Raw genomic sequence first — 25068 nt, 5'->3', positions numbered from 1 at the left:
TCAACAAGTCCATGGATGAATGAATGACCATAACAGAATACTAATAATAACAGCAAACACTTCTCTAATGCTAACTATATGCCAGGTACCATTCTAAGTGCTTGGTGAAAATATGTTAATGCATCTTATTTTTATCTGTATTATTCTAGGATAAGCAATGTTCTGTGTAAAACAGGAAATGCTCCAAAGGGTCCTCTAATCTGAGGTGTATTTCATTGTGGAGGCTACCATTCTTGGAAGAAACTACCATGTGCAGAAAAAAAGTTTAAAAACAAAGAGGTGGTGCTGATATATAACCTTATTTATAACACAGGGAGCAGTGAAACCTAGCTAAATCAGTATTATCTGTATTAATCAGTATTATCCTTAGCAATCAGTAGGTTGAATAAGCACTTTCCTCCTTTCTCACTTTCTCTGCTCTCTTCCTACCCCTCACTATGTTTCTATTACCCACCCCATGTGAGCACACACACACACACTCACACACACACTCACACACACACACACACACACACAGGGACCTCACTGAATACACAGGGCCATGGCTTTGTGTCACCCGAGGGGTCGGAAACATGCAGCTCTTCCTTGCAGTGCCAGCCTCCATAACATGGTGTCAGCCTTTCTGTCTGACATAAATGGCCACGCCTGGTTTTGCTAAAGGTAAAAGAGAGAGTAGGCGGGCATCTATGATACATGCTAACTATGAAAGGTGAAAGGGACATCATGAGGATTAGGTAAAAGAGGAGATGCTTAAACTCTGCATACAGATTACTGTTAGGTACTTTACACCAGAGCCACATACATGGGTAACATGGTCCTATGAGGTCAAAGATGGTTTAGCCCTTAGCTAGTCAAGGGGATGCACCACCTATACAAGGCATATGGGGCGGTTTTCCTCGGTTTGCCTTCTTCGTCTGCAACAATGTCACAGAGCTCTCATCTTGCTTCTTCCTCCAGAGTACAAACACTCTCCCACTCTTCCCTCTGCTGTGACTCCGTGCACACATTCACTATGTAGCCCTGTCTAGAGAATTGCACCCATCAGCAGATGGGTCTTAAAGCCACAATGAGAAACCACCATCCATTCTCCTTCGGAGTGGGACCAACAACATCTCAAATAAATCATTATCTTCTCTAGTGCTACCTCCAGGGAAGGAGAACGAGTGCCACAGATGGCGAGACTGTTTTTTCCCCTTCAATGTAATTATAATTAGAAAAGTGACTAAGATGCACTAGGGGATTGAAATTTTTAAAGTTTCAAAAGTGAATGCTTTAAAAGTAATTTTATACTAACAGCATTATAAGCCTTTATAATACTCAGGAAACCAAAAATGTCTCCCATAAATTATCTCATCACAATATCTTGTGCTGTGAAGTCATGGTAGATATGATGTTTATGTCGTAAGTGGGAAAGATGAGCCACAGAGTGATTAAGTGAATCGTTCAAGGGTACGTAAAACACTAATGGCAAAGCCAGGATGAGACTGGGAGCCACCTAACTTTGGGGCCAGAGCTTTTTTCAGAGAAAAAGTTGGGGGGAGGGATCAAAGATGATTTTATTGTTGTCATCACTGTTAGTATTTTATGCACTTAGAACTCAGTTATCTAATTGACTCAATCAAAAGCATTACATGAGTATGGCCACATCACGAAGGCAGCTCCAAATGCCCAGGGCCCAGCACAAAGTGGGTATTCAATAAATATCTGTGGAGTGACTTACTGATACTATTTCTTGTGTTTAAAAAATTTAATTACGCCCTGAATAACAGATGTCTCTAAGTCCCATTTCTTCCCTGACTCTGATTTATCCACATGATGCCACCAGATCAGTCTCCCTGAGACATTCTTCGTGAAACTCTTCTGGTCAAAACATACTAATGGATAAATGATAGCTGTCCTAGCATCCAGATATCCACCACATGACCCGATGGCTACCTTATCTGCATCCAGGCTTTCTGTACTAGCCTGTTCAGTTCCCCAAACAGGACTTTTCATTGTGTGCTGTGAAAAGCATATGGGATCTGTACACCTGAGTCTGAATCTCAGCTCTAGTAAACTTCCAGCAAATCAAAACCTTTTTAAACTTCATGTTTTCTTCCAGTAAGACTGGACACTGGCAGTACATCTTTATCTAGTTCATTCATATCTAACTAACCTAATCTGAAGGTCAAAGGGATATTTCTTTAGCCAACATCACACAGTAAATCGCACAGCACCATCCAAATAGCATCTATCAGCGCCTCCCAACTTTAACATGCAGTGTGACTCTTCAGGCCGGGATGAGACCTGAGATCCTGCTTTTCTAACAAGCTCTGGTGAGGTCAAGGCTGATGGTCTGGGCCACACTTCGTGTAGCAAGGGTCTAGGTTATTCCCTCTTCTATACTTTCTCCAATGTTATGTTTTTCCACCTGAAACGGCCTACCCACTTCTCTCTTAACCCAACCTTCAAAGTTCAGCTCAAGCTCAACCCTCTTTCTGAAGTTTCAACAAACCACTCTGGACCATGCTGATGTCTCTTTCTTAATGTCTAAAGCATTCAGTGGCTGTATTATTTACTGGGGAAATATTACTTTGTACCATTATTTAACAGTATAGATATAAATTTTCCTCTTCTAATGATTTGCCATCTCCTGAAGAAAAGAAAACCCTAATTTCTACTTCTATATCCTTTCAAGAAACCCAACACACTACTGTGTACATAACAGGCTATAATATATTTGGTTAACTAATTCCTTGCATAATGGTGTGGCAAAGAAAATGATGATGGATTAAAAACCAGTAATTATGGGACCTAATCTTGGTTCCAACCACTAATTAAGACCTTGGACACATTATTTGACCTGCATCAGTTTCCCTCTCAATCTCCCAAATAAAATGGGAATGCCACCACCTGACCACCCTCCTTCTGTTATTTCAGTTTAATTTTTAAAAAATTTTAGTGAGTACCAACACATTGCAACACAGTGTATTCTGAGCCTCAGGTGATAACAATGGGTAAGAAACAGTTGTTTCATTCTTAGGCACATACATTCAAGTGAGGACAACAAATATGTCCAGAGCTATAAATACAAGGCAGATTTGGACAAATGCTCTATTACCCAGAGTAGAAATGAAGTTAATGGGAGAACAAAGAAAGAAGATGTGAATTCCAACTCGGGGAATCAGGAAAAGGTTGCAAATGTGACACCTGAGCTAGGCAGTGAAAGACTGCTAGGGGTTTAGTCAAAACAAAAATCAGGGAAGGAATTCTTAGGCCAAAGAAAGAGTCTGATCAGAGTCATGAGAGTAAAGAACCTATTTTTAGTGTTCTTTGAAGAAGTATTACCGGACAGGCTCAGCTTTTCCCAAACTTCAGTCGTGTGAGTACACCCTACAAGAGTGTTACGTGCCCACTTGTTTTCTATTATTTACTTAATGGCCTGCTTTTAAATTGACTCAAATTTTTTAACTTAAGTAAATTTACAGAGAAATAAAATTGTATATCAATACAAATATAACCAGCCAGATGGAACTATAAAAATACAATGTTCTGGGGCTTCCCTGGTGGCTCACTGGTTAGGAATCTGCCTGCCAATGCAGGGGACATGGGTTCAAGCCCTGGTCCGGTAAGATCCCACATGCTGCGGAGCAACTAAGCCCGTGAGCCGCAGCTACTGAGCCTGCGCTGTAGAGCCCGTGAGCCACAACTACTGAGCCTGTGCTCTAGAGCCCGCGAGCCACAACTACTGAACCCATGTGCCACAACTACTGAAGCCCATGCTCGCCTGGAGCCCGTGCTCTGCAACAAGAAAAGCCACCACAATGAGAAGCCCGCGCACCGCAAGGAAGAGTAGCCCCCGCTCACTGCAACTAGAGAAAGCCCGCACACAGCAATGAAGACCCAATGCAGCCAAAAATAAATAAATTAAATAAATAAAAATTTAAAAAATACAAGTTCTTCTACAGTACTGTTAGCTGCACATTTTTATTTAAGGTGGGGCACAAGAGAGATTTTCGGGCAGGTTTTGGGGCCAGTGATTTTGTGCCTCACATCCACCGTCATGTTTCTGCTGCCTCACCTTGTCGCTGCAACACAGCAGCTGGACCTGCTACTGATCTACACTCCCTTGGATCCTCCTTTGGCTGCTCTGACTCCTGGGCCAAGTGTGTGTTTAGTTCCATGATGAAACAGATGTGCTTCATCAAGGTTTGCAGGCAGTGAGAATGACACAGATTCCAGTCAATTCTGATGTGTTCCAGGCTGCCTTCCCTGCAGACTTCAAGCTCCAACAACAGACACAGAGACAACAGCCTTACAGGGACTGCCGAACTAGCTCCCACAATTATATATGGTCAAATCCTCATAATAAATTATTCACCAATTACATATATAATCACGTACGTATATACAGATACAGATACATGTATATATACAAACACATACATCTCCAGCCTAGAAGTTCTGCCTCCTGTTTCTCTGGTTGAACTATGCTGACACAACCTTAAACAAACATGGCAAAATATCAGCATTTGTTAAACCTGGAAGTAGGTACATGTGTGTTTGTGATATTATTCTATGTATTTCATTTGAAATGTTTAATAACTTTAAAAAGTGTCAAAAGAAAATGAATAGTAAGTACAATAAAAACATAATAATGTTATTCAAGTCTAACTAGGTAATGTTTTCCACCAAAGTCTGAACTTTCCTTAATTCTGGTTCATTCCCTTTGTTAAAATAGAAATATTTGCAAATGTTTTGAGAAATACTAGCACCAAATGAGACTTTCTTCTTAGATAAACAAAAGGATTAAAGAAGAAGTGAAAAGAGAATAACCCTCTCACTTTACGAGTTAGTGTTATTTAATAACATTTCCATAGACCACCTAAATCTACCACGCAGGCCACTCCTTGGGAGGTCAGAGAATGCAGAAAGATAGAAGATCAGAAATAACTGATATAGAGTAATACGGAATCAAGAATAAAGTGAGAGGATATCCCTGGGAAGAGGGTAGAGATGTATCTTCCTCTTGATCTACAAGAACCCGCCTGCCAGTGCGGGGGACACGGGTTCGATCCCTGGTCTAGGAAGATCCCACATGCCATGGAGCAACTAAGCCCGTGTGCCACAACTACTGAGCCTGCGCTCTAGAGGCCGAGAGCCACAACTACTGAGCCTGTGTGCTCCAACTGCTGAAGCCCATGTGCCTAGAGCCCGTGCTCCACAACAAGAGAAGCCACCGCAATGAGAAGCCCACACACGGCAACGAAGAGTAGCCCCCGCTCGCCGCAACTAGAGAAAGCCCTCATGCAGAAACGAAGACCCAACACAGCCAAAAATAAATTAATTCATTAATTTAAATAAATAAATAAATAAATAAATTTTTTTTTAAAAAGAGAGATTCATCCATGTGGCTGTGTGTAGACCTAGTTTGTTCATTTTAACTGTTATATTCTATAAAATTTATGTCAGATTTTAATTATCTAGTCCTTTTTTTTTAAAGATTTTTTTTGATGTGGACCATTTTTAAAGTCTTTATTGAATTTGTTACAATATTGCTTCCGTTTTATGTTTTGGTTTTTTGGCAGAGAGGCACGTGGGATCTTAGCTCCCTGACCAGGGATCAAACCCGCGCCCCCTGCATTGGAAGGCAAAGTCTTAACCACCTGACCACCAGGAAAGTCCCCAGTCCCTTTTTGAGAGTCATTTAGGTGGTTACTAATTTTTGTCATTACAAACAGTGCTGCAATAAACACCCTATACATATCTGCTTATGCACATGTTCAAGGGATATTGTCGTACATATACCTAGGAGTCCAATGCTGGCTGTAATTTTACTAGACAGTGCCAAATTATTCTGTAAATGGGGTACTTCCTACTCATTTTCATCACACTTGTACTGTTAGACTATTTAATGTTTGCTATTCTAATAAGTGTGAAATGATATTTCATAGTCATTTTAATATGCCTGTCCCAGATGACCACTGAAGGTAAACATCTTTTCATGTGTTGACTATTATAGTTCCCTCTTCTGCAAAATACCTGTTCAGTCATTCCACTTTCTAAAACACCCTGAAAAGATAATTATTGAGTGGATGATATGAATGCACTGGTAGTTCGAGGATCTGAAAAGTAAGGTTGGGTTTATTAAGAGTTTACATAAAAATAATGCATTCCGAAACACCAGAGTACTGCATCTCAAGATGGGGTTCACAGCAGCATCACAATTCTGCTGGTGAAATGAATGTTTATTACAGGTTACATGTTCCTGTTGGTTAATGGATGTTTTAAATTCTGTGCAAATTATACCATAGCATATGATTCATGATCCTGAGGAAAACGAAGGAGCCGGAGTCTCTGACTTAGAACAAAGAAGTAGGGTCCATTTCCACTTTATGTCTAAACGGATCAAGAAACAAAGGATTGTATTCAAACCTTCCTCCAAACAGTCTGGCAAATAAGCACACACAAACACAAACACAAAATAGTGATAATGGCGTCAACTTTGAATCATGATTGGAAAATAGAAATGGTAATAAAGTAAATAGAATATTCATATTTAAATACCACAAATAACTCTTACCCAAAGGAGGGCATGTATATTTGAGTGGGTAAGAATTTTTCTAACTGCAAAATTATAAATCTTATTGCTTGTTCATAGGACAACCAGTTTTACAGAAGGCAATTTTTCTCCTCTAGCTTTCTGCTTAGTGTACTGTAAAACCAAGTATCTCTATTATCAGGGCACTTGCATCTTATCATGCTGATGAGAAATCTACAAAATCTGCATTTATTCTGTACATATCTGAAGTTGACCACTATGGAGATTCCAAAGATTGTGTCTGCAAGGCAAGTGAAGGTAGGTCTCCTAGGCAAAGGAAACGATATTGAGACGTTTGAGGAGCTACTTGATGATATCTATAATCCAAGAAAACAGTTAACCTAAAGACCTTTAGAGTTGGCTTGTAATGTGGTTTTGTCCTCTTAGTTTGAACCTGGATGTGTTTGAAGTAAAGGGAGTTAATATCATTTAAAAAATAATAATGATCCTAGAAGGAAGAAAACAAAAGAAACTGTAAGGTTTCCATCTCTGTCCCTCTAGTTTTGTGTTTCTCAGCTGGAGTTGGTCATCACCAAACCACAGATGCAGATAAGGCTGCAATAAACACCCTCTCCCTGGTGGTCCCTCTCCCTGGCAGTCCCATCTACAATGTGCAGGACTCCCCCTCTCTGGCAGGGCTGCTATACCATTGGTCTGTACACTCACTGGGCACTGGTAGACAAGTGCTTTGGTTTTAAAAAGCAAACATCAAGCTCCTTCCGTTCAAGCTAACCAACTCTGAAAAAGGCTTCTTACTTCTTCCTGTTAGAGGAAGCAACCCCCAGAAGAATGATGAAAGCATCGTGTTACAACTGTGTACAACTGAGTACTAGAGGTTACAACCCTCTAGTACTTGCACTCTGCAGGCCAGCTCCCCTAGTCTAAATCATCTCCAACAACAGACTTGATAGGGCAGCCTTTGGGGAACTCCACTCTCATATCCAGGAGAGCTTTGGGTGACCATAGGATCATTTGGATTATGTATCTCAATGGGGTAGTTGAGTCCTCACAAACAGGTAACAGCTGTAAAGAATTCACTTCTGCTTGGACCTGGGCATCTACTCTTTTGGGATCCGCACAGCTACAGGGCACCTCCTCAGCCCACACCTACAAGATAAAGTCAGTCACTCATTCCCAACACTCTAAGAGCTAGTTCTTCTATGGTGAATACTGACCACACGTCAGGCAGGGTTCAGTGAACAGTCATGGTCATGGGCTTAGACCTCTTTGGGACCAAACTCTAACCAACTGGGTCAACCGTAACAAAAAGTAAATGATAGGGCTTCCCTAGTGGCGCAGTGGTTGAGAGTCCGCCTGCCGATGCAGGGGACACGGGTTCGTGCCCCGGTCCGGGAAGATCCCACATGCCGTGGAGCGGCTGGTCCCGTGAGCAGCTGGTCCCGTGAGCCATGGCCGTTGAGCCTGTGCTCCGCAACGGGAGAGGCCACAACAGTGAGAGGCCCACATACAGCAAAAAAAAAAAAAAAGTAAATGATGGAAATTTAACAGGTCCTGAACCCAGAACGGTGGCCTTTTTAGTGTCACACTCCATTCAAGACAAACTTATTCAAGGTCAGTGGATACCTGGCTAGGCAGGTGAGAACATAATGATACAGGAGATAGAGTGTAGGTGAGATTACTCAGAGAGGGAGTTATGTTCCTGAAATTCTTGGTTAAAATAGGAAAAGAATTTTCTCAAAGAGAAAATATTATAAATGAACGTCAGACATCATGGTCACAATTCTATTCTCTCTGCATTATATACTCTTTTGTGATTTAGCACAAATACTTTTTCCCCACAGGTAAGTGCATTTAAAGCTAAAACACACTTAAAGGAACCTCAGAATATCATATATTTGTGAACTGAGAACTTGTTTTGCTAGAGAAAGAACTAATTTCATCTGTCAGTGCATCATTTAAATGGTTCTTCTGGCTGGTTATGAAATCAACTGAACTTTCAAACATTTTAATGGAAAAGAGAATCGCTTAGTCAACCCTCACCTCCAACCCTCCCAGTTTTCCTGTTGAGCAGTTGATTTATGCAAGGTTTAAGCAACTGGTGGACTGGTGCTTATACCCATGACCACCCACCCTGTCCTTCCCTCAGAATAACTATCATCACATGTTAATTGTAATTATTTAACTGCCTGCCTGCTTCATCCCACCCCCACTAGAATGTAAACTTCACAGGAAAGGGGCTTTGATTTATCTGACATCATAGCCCCTGATAAGCACATAGTAGGCACTCATTAAATATACGTTGAATGAAGGAATAAGTAAAATGGCCGACTGGCAGATACTAATAAAGGATCTGTGAATGAAATGCCTTTAGAATAAAAGAAGTAATTGACGTCAAATGGGCCATTTAAGCTGGCAAAGGAGGAGGAAATTGCGTGGCGAAGTGTATTTGTAGTGACCTTGAGCATATGGAACCTACATTTTTAGGCTGGGACATCAAGTTTTAACTCCTGTAAAACAGTTCCCTAAGTTCAACTTTGTGGGAAAGCTTTTGGGGCCACGTGGCAATTCTCTGAAGCGTTTACAAGAAGAAACCTTGACAAAAATGTCCATCCTTGGAAAAGGCTCCATGAGAGACAAGGCAAAAGAAGAAGAGTTGAGGAAAAGTGGAGAAGCAAAGTACTTCCACCTCAGTGATGATCCCCATGTTCTGACTGAAGTGTTTGCCCCCCCGCCCCCAGCAGAAGCCTATGCCCGGATGAGACATGCTCTGGAGGAAATCAAAAAGTTCCTCATTCCTGAGCAAGCACAGCTCCAGGAATTAACATATTTGAATGGTGGTCCAGAAAATGCAGATGTACCAGTTGTTACCTTGCGTACAAGAGGGGTACCAACCCCAGCAATAACCAGGGGAAGGGGAGGAGTCACAGCCCAGCCAATGGGAGCCGGGTTACTGCGAGGGGCACCGACTTCCAGGGGAGTCCTTTCCACCTAAGGGCCAGTGAGTCGGAGAAGAGGACTTCTCACTCCCAGAGCAAGAGAAGTCCCCCCAACTGGGTACAGACCTCCACCACCACCCCCAACACAAGACACCTGTGGAGATTATGACTATGATGATGGATATGGCACTGCTTATGATGACCAGAGTTATGATTCCTAGAACAGCTATAGCGCCCCAGCCCAAAGTGGTGCTGATTACTATGATTATGGACACCGATTCAGTGAAGAGACGTATGATTCCTAAGGGCCAGAGGAGTGGACTAACTCAAGACACAAGGCACCCTCGGCGAGGACAGCAAAGGGCGTCTACAGAGACCAGCCATACAGCAGATACTGACTGTACTGTCTGATGTTGTGACATAGCCACTCTCCATCAGTCCTGTATACTGTTCAAAGTAATTGTTTTCTATGAACAATCCCTTTTTAAATAAATCAAAATGCTTAAAATCTGGAGGAGAAAAAAAAAAAGCAGTCTCTGAGAATTCTGTACAATGAAGAAGAGATTCCATTTTACACCACACGTTGTAGATGGCACTATGGACTTAAAAAAAGTCTCAACCCAAGGGGACTCTGGGCAGAATGACCCAGAAGAACTTAAACCAGAAAGAAATAAACCCTATGCATTGAAAGCCCCTGGATAGGAAGCCCCCTCAAATCCAGGAAAAGATGGTAAGTAGATACCAGAGCGGAAGGAGGCCCTCTAAATCAGCCCTTTTGTCAGCGGGTGATCAGGGCCCTCTCTGTGTTCCAGATACCAAAGTGACAGCGCCACAGGTTAAAAATTCCCTTCCTATTCACAGCGTATTCCAGGTAACAACTGGATTTTTCATCTCTTACTAACCAGCTCGCTGGCTTAAGTACCCCCCACGCAGTCCTTCCCCACTCGAGGTGAGAGGAGCATGGCGCCTAAGGGACGAGGATCCGAGGCTTGGGGTGACAGGCCGGCCGGCGACCTTGGCTTTCCGGGGCCCAGGCCAACGCGCGGCGCCTACCCCAGCGCCGCCCTCGAGCGGGGTGAAGGTGGAGGCGGGAGAGGCTCGCCACACCTGGGGGTTTGCAGAGGCTCGGCATCCGGGCCGGGCGCTGGGGAGTGGGGAGGGAGGTACGCCTCTCCCCGGGCGGCCAGGAAGCGGGGACTTGGGAGCCATACGAGCGGCGCGGACTCACCTGCAGCAACACCGCCAGCAGGAAGCACAAGTACATCTGGTAGATGCCCATCTCGCCCACCGCCTGGAACGCCTCCTCCACCTCCATGGCCGGCCGCGCGCTCTGCCCCGGCCTAGCAGTCAGCGGGAGCCTGGCCCCGACCCGCCCTCCCGCCGCCCTCCCGCCGCCCCCGCTCCGGCGCGGCCCTCCCCGGCCTGCCCGGCGCGCGAGCTCCACGGCGCCCGGCACCGCCTCGGCCACGCCAGCGAGGAGCCGGGCGCGGCGTGGGAGCGTGGGCGGGGCGGCGGGAGGTGCGTCTGCGCGGGCGGGGTCGGGGGCCGGGGGCCGGGGGCCGGGGGCCGGGGGCCCGCGCGCCCGCGCGGGCTTTTGGGTCCGGGGCGGGATGCCAGGTACCCGGGCCTCTGGGCTTCCTGTTAAAGATTTTTTTTTCTGAGAGGGATGGGTTTCTGCGCCGCTTAAAGCGAGAGGAAAGAGGAAGTGGGAAGTGGGCTCGGGCGTCGTCATCCTCTCTGATGGAGAAATACGGGAAGGGCAGCGGCGTCTAAGCCACAGCCGCTGCTTCTAGGGCGGGGGAGGCGATGACTGTTGGGAGACCCGGTGACTACTAGCATAATCTGTCCTTTTGTACAAATCAGTTAAATGCGGGAAGTGGGAATGGGTTCCAGATCCTTCGGAGAAGAGTGCTGTTCAACATTTCTTTCCATCCTGCTCTGTGCTAGCTATGTGGTCAGGCAACCAAATTCTTGCAAAACCCTGAGATACATTTGGTTATAGAAATATCCATGAGGTACGAAGGAAATACAAAAGATGAAAGATTAATTTGTGGGACAGGACGTGATGGCTGCCAAAGTGTTTGAAGGATAAACAGCAGTTTGAAGGGCTGGAAATGGAGAAAGATGCAGCAGGACCTAGGGACGCTAGTCACTTGCCTTAAGCCTCCTCGTCTCTCCACCTCCTTAGATTGGTTTTAACAGCTGCATAGTGTTCCATCGTCCAGGCCACGGCACCCAATACAATATTGAACAGAAGAGGTAACCAGCTAATGCTTTATCTAGGCTTTTACGTCTAAGAGAGTGAAATAGGTCTATAATTTTCTTGTTTCTGTTCTTGTCTGGATTTGGCTGTGAGATTATAGTAGCTTAGTAAAATGAGTTGGAAGTGTTTAGTAAAAACTCTTCTTTAAACCATCTGGACTTGGTTTGTTTTGCAGGGGGAGCCTCTTTATTACAGAGATAGAGACATAGAGAGATTTATGTCACTTATTTTTATGGCTTTTTGTTCTTGAATTACTTTTAGTTTTTTTTCTAGAAGTGTCACTATTTTATCTAGTTTTTCTGTTGTTTTTGGAATAAACTTGTTCATCTTGTTCTCTTGGGGTTTTTATAATCATGCTCTAGCTGTATTTAGGCCCCATTTTTTATTCTGAATATTATTCATTTTTATTGTCGCATTCTTATCAGTCTTGCCAGAAGCTTGTCTACTTTATTATTTTTTTAAGAAACCAGTTTTTATTTTGTGATTTTTCTTTCTTTATGTCTTTGTTTTCTATTTTATGGAATATATGAACTATTTTCTTTCTTTACTTATTTTTGCTAGTACGTAATTCTTTTACTGCCTACATGACTTGAAAGTTTAGCTTTTTGCTTTCAATTTTCCTTTATAAGAATAATTATACATAAGACTATGCATTTCTCTCTAGGTACTTACTTTGCTCTATTCCACAAGTTTTGTCATGTGGTACTTACATTGTCTTTAGTTTTAAATATTCCATGACATTGTAATATCCTCTCTACCCAAGGAGCTATTTGTTCATTTTTTTTAAGTTTTCAATTAAAGGGTTGTTATTTTTTAACCATCTTTTTATTGTTGATTACTAATTTAAATGCTTTGTGAACATAGATGATATTAAATCTTGGAAACTGAATTTTCTTGTGACCTAGTATGTGGTCATTTTAGAAAAGTTACTGAATGTATTGAAAATACTCTCCATATTTTTGGGTGCAAGGTTCTTTATCAATTAGATCAACCTTGTTAATTTTATCAAAGTAGTCTGTATTACTACTAAATTTTACTTTGCTGGATGTATCAGTTTTTAGTAAACGCGTCAAAATCTTACAAAATGATTATCATTTTCGAGTTTTTATCAAGCTCTCTTTTTATTTGTGAAAGTTTATGAAAGTACCAATTGTATCATTCCTTTTATCGTGATAAAATACCTTTTTATTCTCTTAATGCTTTTTATCTTAATTTTTATTTTGTCTAATGTTAACATTGCTGTGTCAGTTTTTTGTTGTTGTTATTTTCCTTGTAATCCCTTTGTTTTCATCCTTTCAGCTTTGTTACATTCTAGACATGTTTTTGGAAGGAGGGTTTATTTGTCTATCCAATTTTGTAGTCTCTGTCTTTTAACAGGTGAGTTAAACCCACTTATACTCATTGTGAATGATATATTTAGAATCATTTCTACTATTTTGTGTTTTATGTTTACCATCTTCTTTCTTTTTACTTCCTGGCCATCTACTGAAGTCTTAAAGCCATTTTTATATGGTCCTTCTTTCTTTCTTCTATTTTTGGGAACTACACATTACACTATTATTGTTATTATTATTGTTGTTATTATTATTATTTTAGTAGTTACTCAAAGTTTTAACATCCACATAACTGTACACTGTTCTACAATGTTGATAGTTACTTAATATATTTATTCTCTTTTCAAACTACACAAGATTCCAGAATGCTTTATCGGAGAAAACATAGGAGGACATAAAATGTTATGTTCTGAAAAGCTTTGTTAGGGGACTCAAGAAGTGACTACTGTGATGCCAAAGCACTGATGAACAAGACTAATGTGAAGTGTTTTAACAAAAAACTTTCACTGTTAAGGAAAATTGTCCTGCACTTGGAAGTAATCAGAAAGCAAGAAGAGGACTGTATGTCCCTTCAATGTAATCGTGAAGCATTATTCAACAAGCCCACCCCCAGGATTATTTAATTATTTAATTCAGTAGGAAAATTTACCAGTGTTTGACCTGGCTATTTGCTATGAATTAGAGTCCAGATACTGTGCAGTTACATGTAAATTTGTAGATTTTCTTTTTGGTAGAGATGTAAATGATTATGTTTAATAGGAAAGATAATAATCTATTATTTCATTGCCCTGCAGAACATTAACTCGTTTTATATATAATCTAGCAATCTTTTTTTTTCCTAGAAATAACCAGTTCTTCAAATGCTCGTAGAATGCAGCTTTATCATCCTACTGCTTCCTTCATCAATTAAAATAAAATCATTGACATGGGTTCATTCTGTATAGGTAAGAGAGTCATATTTTTAACTTTTGAAATTTTCCTTTGATATTATGATGTGTGAGAGTGAAAAAATTATAAATCCATATTTTATGATATATAGCTAAATTAATAAATTAAGTGTTAAGTAGAAGTTGGGTTATTTCATCTTACTTGCTAAAAGTTTATGTATTTTAAATGGGTCAGAAACTTTTCTACATATTCCGTGTTAATTCACATTGTGTTGGAACATATATCCTAAAAGCAGTTGGTTATTGTGAGAACAGAAAATACAACCCTGAGAGTGTCAGAAATGAGGTCTGTGGATTGATAGAGGCCAGGTATGCAGTGCTAAGGAGCTTCAACTTTTTCCTGCAGGTGATGGGGACCACTGAAGTGTTTTTTCAGGTTGAGCGGTGTGATGTTTAAAAGATGATTTGGCAGCAGTGGAAAACACGCATAACACCAGTTGAGACACTGTTGTAAGGGCCCAGGCAGGACCCAGTGAGGGTCTGAGAGCTTAAACCAGGACAGTGGTAATAGGGATTGAGAAGTGAAGTCAAATTTAAGGTAAAATCTGCAAAAATTGACAGTGATTCATTTTGCAGAAGCATACGAGAGAGAAATAAGCAATGATTCCTATGTTTCTGGTTTCAACAACTGGGAAAATGGAGGTAGTACTATTTTTTTTTAATAAATTTACTTATTTCATTTATTTATTTTTGGCTGCACTGGGTCTTCGTTGCTGCGTCTTGGCTTTCTCTAGTTGCGGAGAGCGGGGGCTGCTCTTCGTTGAGGTGCGCGGGCTTCTCATTGCGGTGGCTTCTCTAGTTTCAGAGCACGGGCTCTAGGCACACGGGCTTCAGTAGTTGTGTCACGCAGGCTTTGTAGTTGTGGCTCTCGGGCTCTAGAGCACAGGCTCAGTAGTTGTGGCGCACGGGCTGAGTTGCTCCGCAGCATGAGGGATCTTCCCGGACCAGGGCTCGAACCCGTGTCCCCTGCATTGGCAGGCGGATTCCTAACCACTGCACCACTAGGGAAACCCGGAGGTAGTACTATTAACTGAGGTAAGGAACACAGAAGGTAGAGTAGGTTGGTGGTGGTAGGTTGAAGGGCTGAGACAGGAATGGTTGGGCCTAGAGCCATTGCTCTTTTAGATGGTCGTTGCCCCTTTAAGATCCTGCCCTTCCCCCCCTTAACCCACCCAGGCCCCTGCTGGATTTCCTTGCCCTCATTTACAGTCCATGCCAGAGCTTCTGAGCATGCGCTGAAGGAAGAGCAGGACTAATTAAAGCTCTCCTGAGGCTCAAGGTATTGCCTCTGTGGCTCTTAACAAAGAGTTCCATTTTGAGAGCATATTTTCCCCATCTGACCATTCTTTACTCTTTTTTCTTTTTCTTAAGTCCTTTCCTACTATAATTTTATAGTACCTGTATTTCTTTTTGTAACTCAGAAGTAATGAACATATGGGGTTTTTTTAAATAATAAACAATTAAAATAATGTTTAAAATAGTGTGTCTATCAAATATACACTTGTTGGGATATGAGAGGAAGAAAGGTTAACTTTATCTGGTAAATTACATAAAGCCTTGAAGCAAATATACTCAATTATTGTCATCTTCTTTCTTTTATTGTAAAACCTCCACACCTAACCACAGTGTCATGCCTTTTGCTTCACTGGTAATTTGGTGTCCCTGAAGGCTACTGAAATTTGGTATGCAGGATAATAGAATTCATGTGTGTTAAGTGTTGTTTCAAATTCTTGGAAATCAGTGTTGTATACCAGCCTAAATGTACCCAGAGTTAGTCTTTTAAAAAATCTAAAGAACATTTTTCCTTCTGCATAAACCTTCATGTTGAAATAACTCTTTATTGTTAGTATGTCACAGCAACATGCCTTAATAAAGACAGCCAAAGTCCAAATACCTCTGTCAACATTAAGTTGATATAAACACAGCAAATGTGATGGGAGTGACCAGATCACAAGGAAACCAGACTTTGAGGACAGATGTCTGGGAGGAAGGAGCAAGAAGACAAAGGGAGGAAAAGCAAAAGGAAAATGGAATTAGCGGTGAGATGGACGTGTCTCTGTGTTCTGGCCTCCCAAACCAACAACTATCATTCAAAAACCGTCTGTAAGTGGGTGAAAGCATATACTAAATTAGATCTAAATCTGATATGGAGGAATTGGCCATTTCCATGTCTCAAACCTTAGCAATAAAAGAGTATGAATAGAGCTAGGTCTAAAGTTCTATTTTTAGGTTACAGCAGAAAGAGATGAAATATGAGGGAAATTAGCCATTAATTATGTTTGAATTTAGATCATAGAGTGTTTTGCTTGCTAAGAGTCCAGTTTTACATGCTGTCCCAAGAGGCACTGAGCTTAGAGGATGGGACATTCATTTAATTCAACAGATTCATTCCTGAGTGCCCAACTTAATGAAAACGTCAGGGTTGTTGCTGTTACTGCCGCTATGCTGCTGCTATTTCTTATGCAGGGAAGTTTTACAACTAGGGAATACAGACTGAAATGATGAATTTGCCATACTCATGGACGTCTGTCATTTGAGGATATAATTCAGTAGGATGGATAAAAATTTGCCAAATGTCCCAAAGTTCCCCAGGATTAAAATCTGGGTGCTATTGGAATTGCCTGAACCACTTGAGTTGGTTAAGTATTGTGCAAACATGATGATAACCTGCATATCAAGAGTCTTAACCCCAACTGGGCTTTCTAAATTAAAACCAGCAATTTACACTAGCTTCAGAAAGTAGGAAGCCAAAGTAGATTTCAGAGAATCAAGTTTGATCCACTGGAACTACTCAGTCTCAGAAAGGAGAAGTCACCAATCCCAAAACCATTCTGAAAATCGTTATGTATGAGAATTCATTCAACAAATGCGTCCTGGGCATATTATTCTAGGTGTGAGGAATACAGGGTTAAACCAGCAAAGCCTCTCCTCTCACTAGTGGCGCTTGCCTTCCAGTGAAGGCTTTCTTCTTGGCTGCAGTACTGGATGGGGTGGTAGGGGTGAGAGCAAGGAAGAGGAAGAGGAGGAGGAGTTGTCGACTCTGGAAATTGCTCACTTGCTCTACTATCTGATCATGAAATGGGCTCCAAATTAAAACATAATGATGTGACTAAGTAGATTAGAAAGAAGGGTGGTATCCATTATGTCTTCTTCAGTATGAAGGCTCTTGTCCCTATGTTTATCTGCCTTAAGAAGAATTAGCCAGATCTTGTAATTTCCCTATAGAAAGTTACATGAGTGCACAAATTCACATGATTTTCAGAACCAAGTTAATCCTTAATTTACTGGCATCCAGCTATTTGAGCCAGAAGATCATATTGCATCTTAAATGATATAAACTCATCTTCATTGGTTTTCATATGAATGAGAAGAGTGTCTTATTCTCAGCCAAACAGCAAATCAAATCCTCTTGTCAATTATCTGTTTCAGTGCAAGATTTTGAATAGTCTCAGTTTTATTTGCCCCTCCTACCAGGCCTGAGATTCTTCTTTCACCTTTTTTTAATAAAGACATTTTTAAATTGAATTATAGTTGATTTACAATCTTATGTTAGTTTCAGGTATACAGCAAAATGATTTAGTTTTACATATATATGTATATATATACGTATACTTTTTCAGATTATTTTCCACTATAGGTTATTACAAGATATTGAATATAGTTCCCTGGGCTATACAGTAGGTTGCTGTTTATCTGTTTTATATTTAGTAGTGTGTATCTGTTAATCCCAAATTCCTAATGTATCCCTCCCCAACTCCTTTTCTACTTTGGTAACCATACATTTGTTTTCTATGTCTGTGAGTCTTATTCTGTTTTGTAAATAAGTTCATTTGTGTCATACTTTAGATTCCACATATAAGCAATATCATATGGTATTTGTCTTTCTCTTAGTATGATAATCTCTAGGTCCATCCATGTTGCTGCAAATGGCAGTATTTCGTTCATTTTCCTTCACCTTTTTTTGTCACAGGACCTTGTGCAAACCCGATGAAGTTAATGTTTTTTTAAAAAAATTATTTTATTTATTTATTTTTGGCTGCACTGGGTCTTCATTACTGTGCGTGGTCTTTCTCTAGTTGCGGCGAGTGGGAGCTACTCTTCATTGCAGTGCGCGAGCTTCTCATTGCAGTGGCTTCTTTTGTTGCGGAGCACGGGCTCTAGGCGTGCAGGCTTCAGTAGTTGTGGCATGCAGGCTCAGTAGTTGTGGCTCATGGGCTCTAGAGCACAGGCTCAGTTGCTCCACATCGTGTGGGATCTTCCCTGACCAGGGCTCGAACCTGTGTCCACTGCATTGGCAGGCGGATTCTTAACCACTGCGCCACCAGGAAGCCCGAAGTTAATGGTTTTTCCTCAGGACAATGAGGGTACTGGAGAGGGTGCACTCACACACACACACATTTTGAATGCCATTTTTTAGAAATCACTGAGCCCACCCCCCCACATTATAAAAATGTTAAATTTAGGCTATGGGAGGTTAGATAATAGGTTTAAGATGATTCCGGGACATACAGCAAGTCACATAATTAGTTAGCACAGCAGTAACTACAACCAAGTTCTCAAAAGTTTGTGAGTTGTTTTTTGTTTTTGTTTTGTTTGTTTGTTTTTACTAACAGATTCCACTCTCTGGTACAGGCCCCATCTCTGAACCATTTTTTTCTTATCTGGAAATATTAATATAGAACAATATTATCTTTGTAACACATTTACACTCTGATTCCTTTGTAAACAGAGTAAATGTGTCCCCACATCCACAATTTTAAGGTTGGGACTTTAGCTCAATAGGGGCCCTCCCTCCCTAATAACTCAGCGACATGACTGCAATCGCAAACTCGTGCTGAAGTCTTTCTCATCTGTTGTGTTTGAAGCCAGAGAATGGAGTAGCATTGTAGCTTTCCTTTGTGGATTATTCCTTACTCAACAGCCATTCTGCTTTTGACCTGAAAAACTGGGCCACAGAGATCTTGCACCATCAGGCTTCTTTCTTATTGGACTGTGAAAGTCTAGCATATGGCTAATTACAATTTACACCTCCTGAAGTGCTCCAACAATCCTCTAAAGGATGTTTTGTCTCTTTGGTTTAGTGTTCAGAGCACTTTTTGCAGACAAAGCAGTAAACAGTTCCTTTGGAGGTGCTTTTTAATTTCAGATGATGATGGAAGATGATGATCTTCTGTCTGGGTTCTTAATGATGTATTCTCGGCCTGGTCTGTTATATGACGGTGTTCCTAATGATGTGTCATTGCCATTTACAGCATCCTGGTGACCAGCTTGCCTTTTCCTCAGCATCTTCTTCCCATGGTCAAGACATGAGACAGGTCCATTGAGAATAAAATGAAGAACAAAAGTAAGTGAAAGAAGATGAGATTTTAGGAGCAAAATGTCTATGGCATAAAATAAATATAACTGATGATAATAAAGATATTTGATCAAAGATACCTGAGTCATTTTGTGTTTATGTTTTCATTTTTGTCATTGCTCTTTTCAGCTGTGTATGTGTTTATGAGATAAATACATGCTCTGTTGCAAGGAGATGGGTGCTTCTTGAAATAACATATAATGGAAAGTTATTGCTTCAGACTAAAAATTTAGTTTTAGTGTGTTGGATGTCAAAATACAAGCTGATAACGAGAAATCACTTAAGCAGAGAAGTTTTATATTCAGCGAAGTGGTTTGCACAGGGAGAAGATGTGCTGATGGAGATGTTTTATTTGAAGCTGGATATAGAAGGTAAGGATGGATTTAGTCCTGGGGCTCTCTTCTGGCCCTGCCAACAGGTGACCAGCTGGCACCAAATATAAGCATGACAGCTTGGGGCAGTCAACTGAGACCCACATTTCTATTTTCCTTCATCCAGGGAATAGCTAAAAACATGACTTCTAATTCCCTTACTGGCATGGGGCTGTGCAGAAATAAATAAGTTTTCAGTTAAATGAGTGTAAATAAAAATATGTCCTATCATTTATAATTTTAAAGTTTAAGTTCGTAGTAGTGCTTTAGAGCTAAAGTGATCTATGAACTAAAGTAATGTGAGCTCCCATGAGTTCTTGACCATATGAACAACCTTGGAAAAGCTGATAATATGGGAGATTTCAAATTTGAAAATTCAGCTTTGAGATCAATGTTTATGGGATGAATATCCTTAGGGGAAACCTATACCTCCTTAATGGGGATGCAGACCTAGGTGAGAAGATCTGGTCTTTCTCCTATTACCTTAAATTGCTGATGTGCCCAAGACTCAACATAGCTCTGATAAAGATGCTCACAAATATACCAGATGAGCTCCTGAACTTTAATGTTTTCCTTTTAATTAATATTTCTTTTAACTTTAAGTATACCTTTAAAAGTACTCTTAAAGCTCCCAAAGGATGGTTAAAAGAGAATGTGGCCAGCATTTATGAGAGTTCTGCCACAATAAGGCTCAGGACTGTTAGACCTTAGGTCAGAGGGACCAATAGGCAGGTGGACCCGAGACACCAGCCTGTTCAGGAGAACACACAACCTGGTCATCCCTGCAGCTCTAGTCTGCTCTGTGCTCATCTGCTCTGTGCTCAGAGACCAGGAAGTCTTGTACTTTCTACAAACAATGTCAATTCAGGGCAAAAGTGCATCTGGAATTCTATCACAATCACAGCTCCCTCCCTCCTTCCCCCAGCACCTATCAAGGTCACTTTAAACTTTCTTTAAAAATTACATATGATATGGCCCCCAAGGCAATTTAAAAATACTTCCATACAAGGAAACAAAAGTACAAAGTTATAGGGGGAAAAAAATCTTTTGCAAAAAAGAGGCTGCAGGGCATGTTATAGTTTTTTTTTGGTGGGGGGGGTGCTTACTGAAAAAGAAATCTTGATATGATTGCTTATATTTTCTTTTTTATATCTTCACTTCTCATTGTAGTCATATTTTCCCCAATACATGGCCATATTTCTAATACCTGTTTTGAAGTCTTTGTCTGCTAATCTGCTCATTCTCTTATCTCTTCCTTTCTGGGTTTGTTTCTATTGATTGATTTTTCTCCTGGTTATAAGTCCCAATTTCTTGCTTCTTATATATAGTGATTTTTAATTTGGGGGGAGGTTTTAAAAATGGAAGTATAGTTGATTTACAATGTTTCAGGTATACAGCAAAGTGATTCAGTTATATGTATATATGTTATATATATATGTATATATATATATATATATATATATATATACTCTTTTATATTCTTTTCAACTATAGGTTATTATAAGATATTGGCTATAGTTCCCTGTGCTATACAGTAGGTCCTTGTTGTTTATCTATTTTATATATAGCAGTGTGTATCTGTTAATCCCAAATTCCCAGTTTATCTCTCCCCACCCCTTTCCCTTTTGGTAATGATGAGTTTGTTTTCTATGTCTGTGAGTCGATTTCTGTTTTGTAAATAAGTTCATTTGTATCATTTTTTTTTAGATTTCACATATAAGTGATATCATATGGTATTTGTCTTTCTCTGACTTACTTAGTATGATAATGTCTAGGTCCATGCATGTTGCTGCAAATGGCATTATTTCATTCATCTTTATGGCTGAGTAGTATTCCACTATATATATATTCTATTATATATATATTCCATTATATATATATATATATATATATATATATATATATATATATATATATACACACATATCTACCACTTCTTCTTTATCCAGTCATCTGTTGATGGACACTTAAGTTGCTTCCACGTCTTGGCAATTGTAAACAGTGCTGCTATGAACATTGGGGTGCGTGTAAATGATTTTTTATTGGATTCTATAAATTGTGAAGTTTTGTTATTGACCACTGGATGTTGTTGTCTTAGTTAAAGCTTGTTAGCCTTTGTCCTAGCAGTCAGTTTATTTATTTGTGCATTAGCTTGACCTTTTGAAGCTTTTTCTTAAGCTTTGTTGGAGTGGGTTTGGAGCAGCCCCTGCTGCAGGGCTAATTTAGGCCTCCTGCAAGGGCATGACTCTTCTTAAGTGTCTAGTGACTGCCCCACATGTTCATGGTAGACTCTTCACACCAATTTGGCTTTTGCTTTTTCCATACCCTAGAATCACTCTTTCTGGGATCACCAAGGACTTTTTAGTCCAGAGGATACTTTTCAGTTTTCATCTTACTTGACTGAACAACAGTAGCATTTAATATTGTTCACCACTCCCACCTTTAAAGACTTTCTTCTTGAGACTTTTGTTTCATGCCATTCTTGTTTTCCTCTTACCTCCATGGATATTTTGCCAGTTCTCCTTCTACCCAATCTTTGTATATTCCTCAGACTTTTTCCAAAGCTCTCTTCTTATTTTACTCCACACTCTTCCTCTTTCTCCAGGGGATCTCATGGTGTCCCAGAGCTTCCACTACCTTCTATTTTACACTGAAAAAACCGTGTGTGTGTGTGTATTTTCTCAACCCCAGATGTTTTCCAAGCTTCAGACTCCCCCATTACCAATCACTTCTTCAATATCTCATCTTGAATATTTCAAACACATCATGTTCTAAAGTGACCACATGATTCCAGCCCACTGCCCTGCACCTGCTCCTCTCCCTAGTTTCCTGTCTCGTTGAAAGGCACCATCCAGTTTGTAATGCCAAAAAATCTACAAGTCATTCTTGAAGCTTCGCTCTCAGTGTATATGAATCATTAAATACAATCATTTTTTTCCTTCTAAATATCTCTTGAATCTGTCCCCAAGATCCAACAAGAAACTATTGGTCCTACATACCAAGCATGATTCTAGAGCAGAAGAGAGATATGTGACCAAGGATGTGTCCGTGGATTTCAGAGTAGAACACAATCAAGGAGACAAGATTGTTCCCCCACACCCACTTCGTACAAGATCTCAGCATACCTTCTTCCCCAGATTCAGATACATACCAAGGAAGAAGTGGAGAACCCCGCCCCCCTGCAAATTGACTGTAGTCAAATTTACAAATTCCAGAAGAATGTGGCTTGAGACTGAAATTAATTTCACTTATATAAAAAATAATACCCTACTTCTTTGCAAAGGCATAAAAATCATACGCAGTATCTGACCAACATAATTGATAAAGACTTGATATTTAAATTGTAAATAAATGTAAATGCAAAGATTAAATAGGCTCTGCAATTAGGAAATCTTCATCCTCATTCAAGCCACCCTCATTTCCTGCCTGAAAGCCAGCAACCACCTTCTGAATGTTCTTTCGCTTTCAGTCTTATTTACCTCCAATCCCATTCTCTACACCAAAACATGGGTGATCTTTTTGAAATGTAAACTTGAGCCTATAACTCTTCTGCTTATAACCCATTAATAGCTTCTCTTTGTTTATAGAGTAGAGTCCAAATTCATTTACCAGGGCCTCCAAGGTTACCCATGCAGTCCTCTCTCTTCCATCCTCACTTTCAGTCTCTACGCACTGGACTCCTCTCAGCTCTTCTAGTGTGCTACTTCCATAGGACTCCAGACAGACCAGGAGTACTCCTCTTCAGTTCCTCGCTACACACACACTGACCTGGCCAACTCCTATTCATCCTTCAGTTTCCTGTTTAAGTGCCACTTCCTCCCTGAAGCCCTCTTCCTTTGCCCAGATCCGTCTGGGGCCTGTTGTGAGCCACTCTCATTTGCTCCCTACGATTTTCCCTCATAGCACTTTACTACCACTGTGCTCCGTGAGAGCAGGGCCAGGCTCTCTCCTATCCTTCATACCCGTGTAGGACCCCAAACGGGGCTGTCTGGCACAAGAGGACATGCGGTAAATGTTGAATCAAAGAAAGGAGTCCAGGAAACTAATTCCCACCAAAGTGTTAACAGATAATGGTTTAAAATGCTCTCTGGAGGGTGGAAGATATTCAGATAAAATTTCCAAATTTAAAGGAATGTACCTCTACTGGTAAGGCTTCAATTACTGGCATATTTCTTAGCTAGAGGCTTTCCAGCTCCTGATACTTCCAGGCTGTTCACCAGGAGAAAAGGGACCAGCGATGTCTGCCATTACCCTTGAATCTCTAGGTCATCTGTCCCCTGCCTACCTAACTTCATTTGTGCTCTTGTCCTCCCTTCCTGCTGTGCTCTGCCCAAATGGGTTTGTTTGCATCTCTGACACACACTAAGCTCTTGCCCTACCTGGGTCCTTGGGTGCTGTCTCTCCATGTGGGATGCTGTCTTCCCCGCACCCTGCTCTTTACAAGACAAATGCCATTTCCTAAGACAGGCCAGCTCTGTTATTCCCTGGCACTGTACTCTCTTTGTCTCTGTCACAGCATTTAACCACACTTGGTCCTTTTATGTATTTATATGTTTACTTGCTGTAGTCCATCTCCTTTACTAATCTGTAAATGAAGGCAGGGACCACATCTACCTTGTTCCCTGCTGTTCTGCCAGGATCTAACATAGTGCCTAGGGCATAGCTGGTACTCGATAAGTATTTGTTGAATAAATGAATTAATATTTATTATAAACCATGAGCTGGTAGTTACATTTATTATTATACCATAGATGATTTCACAAGGAAAATTGGAATGTTTCTGTTAACATTATAGTAGTTTGGCAAGTCAGACACAAAAGTACATCTGAAGTTGCATCTGGATGGGTTGCTAATCTTGGGGTGGAGGATATTGGGAGAGGGAGGGCAAGGAAGGACAAGGGGATGGAGAATCCAAGGCTAGAGAGTGGGATAAAAGCTAAGGAAAGATGAGAGGGCAAATGCCATTTAGAGCACTTTACCCTTTGATCTGTGTTCTCCCAAGACCTTTATCTTAGAGATTTCTATTTTCCATGCTTTAAGCCTATAAAAACTAATGTGATTGAAGGGAAAAAATTCAGCCTCTAGGTTAATTTTGTGAAGTCACTGGGGCCCTGTATTAGGGTCCTATTGCTGCCATTACACATTGCCACAAATGTAGTGACTGAATACAATAAGAGTTTACTCTCTTACAGTTCTGGAGGCCATAGTCTGCAATGAGTCTAATGGTACTAAAATCAAGGTGTCAGCAGGGCTTGTTCCTTCTTGAGGCTCCAGGGGAGAATCTATTCCCTGCCCCTTCCAACTTCTGGCAGCTGCTGAC

The 25068-nt window shown here is 40.8% G+C and overlaps 1 protein-coding gene and 1 pseudogene across 2 annotated transcripts in view; one reads left to right on the top strand and one right to left on the bottom strand.

Moving 5' to 3' along the window:
• Positions 1-10792, bottom strand: part of SLC22A15 (solute carrier family 22 member 15) — a gene marked incomplete at its 5' end in the record, with an annotated part of 79454 nt that extends 68662 nt beyond the window's left edge. Inside the window, one exon of the mRNA XM_079698583.1 lies at positions 10706-10792. Coding sequence (XP_079554709.1) covers positions 10706-10792 — 87 coding nt within the window. The remainder of the gene's footprint in view (positions 1-10705) is intronic.
• Positions 6800-9875, top strand: LOC307048591 (KH domain-containing, RNA-binding, signal transduction-associated protein 3-like; annotated as a pseudogene). Its single transcript has 2 exons — positions 6800-6828; positions 9026-9875. The product of its transcript is annotated as a KH domain-containing, RNA-binding, signal transduction-associated protein 3-like (transcript).
• Positions 10793-25068: the final 14276 nt, after the last annotated feature.

Source organism: Hyperoodon ampullatus, assembly GCF_949752795.1.
Source record: "Hyperoodon ampullatus genome assembly, chromosome: 2".
Classification (NCBI taxonomy): domain Eukaryota; kingdom Metazoa; phylum Chordata; class Mammalia; order Artiodactyla; family Ziphiidae; genus Hyperoodon; species Hyperoodon ampullatus.
The sequence above is the reverse complement of the archived record's forward strand: the minus strand, read 5'-3'. Positions and strand labels throughout refer to the sequence as shown.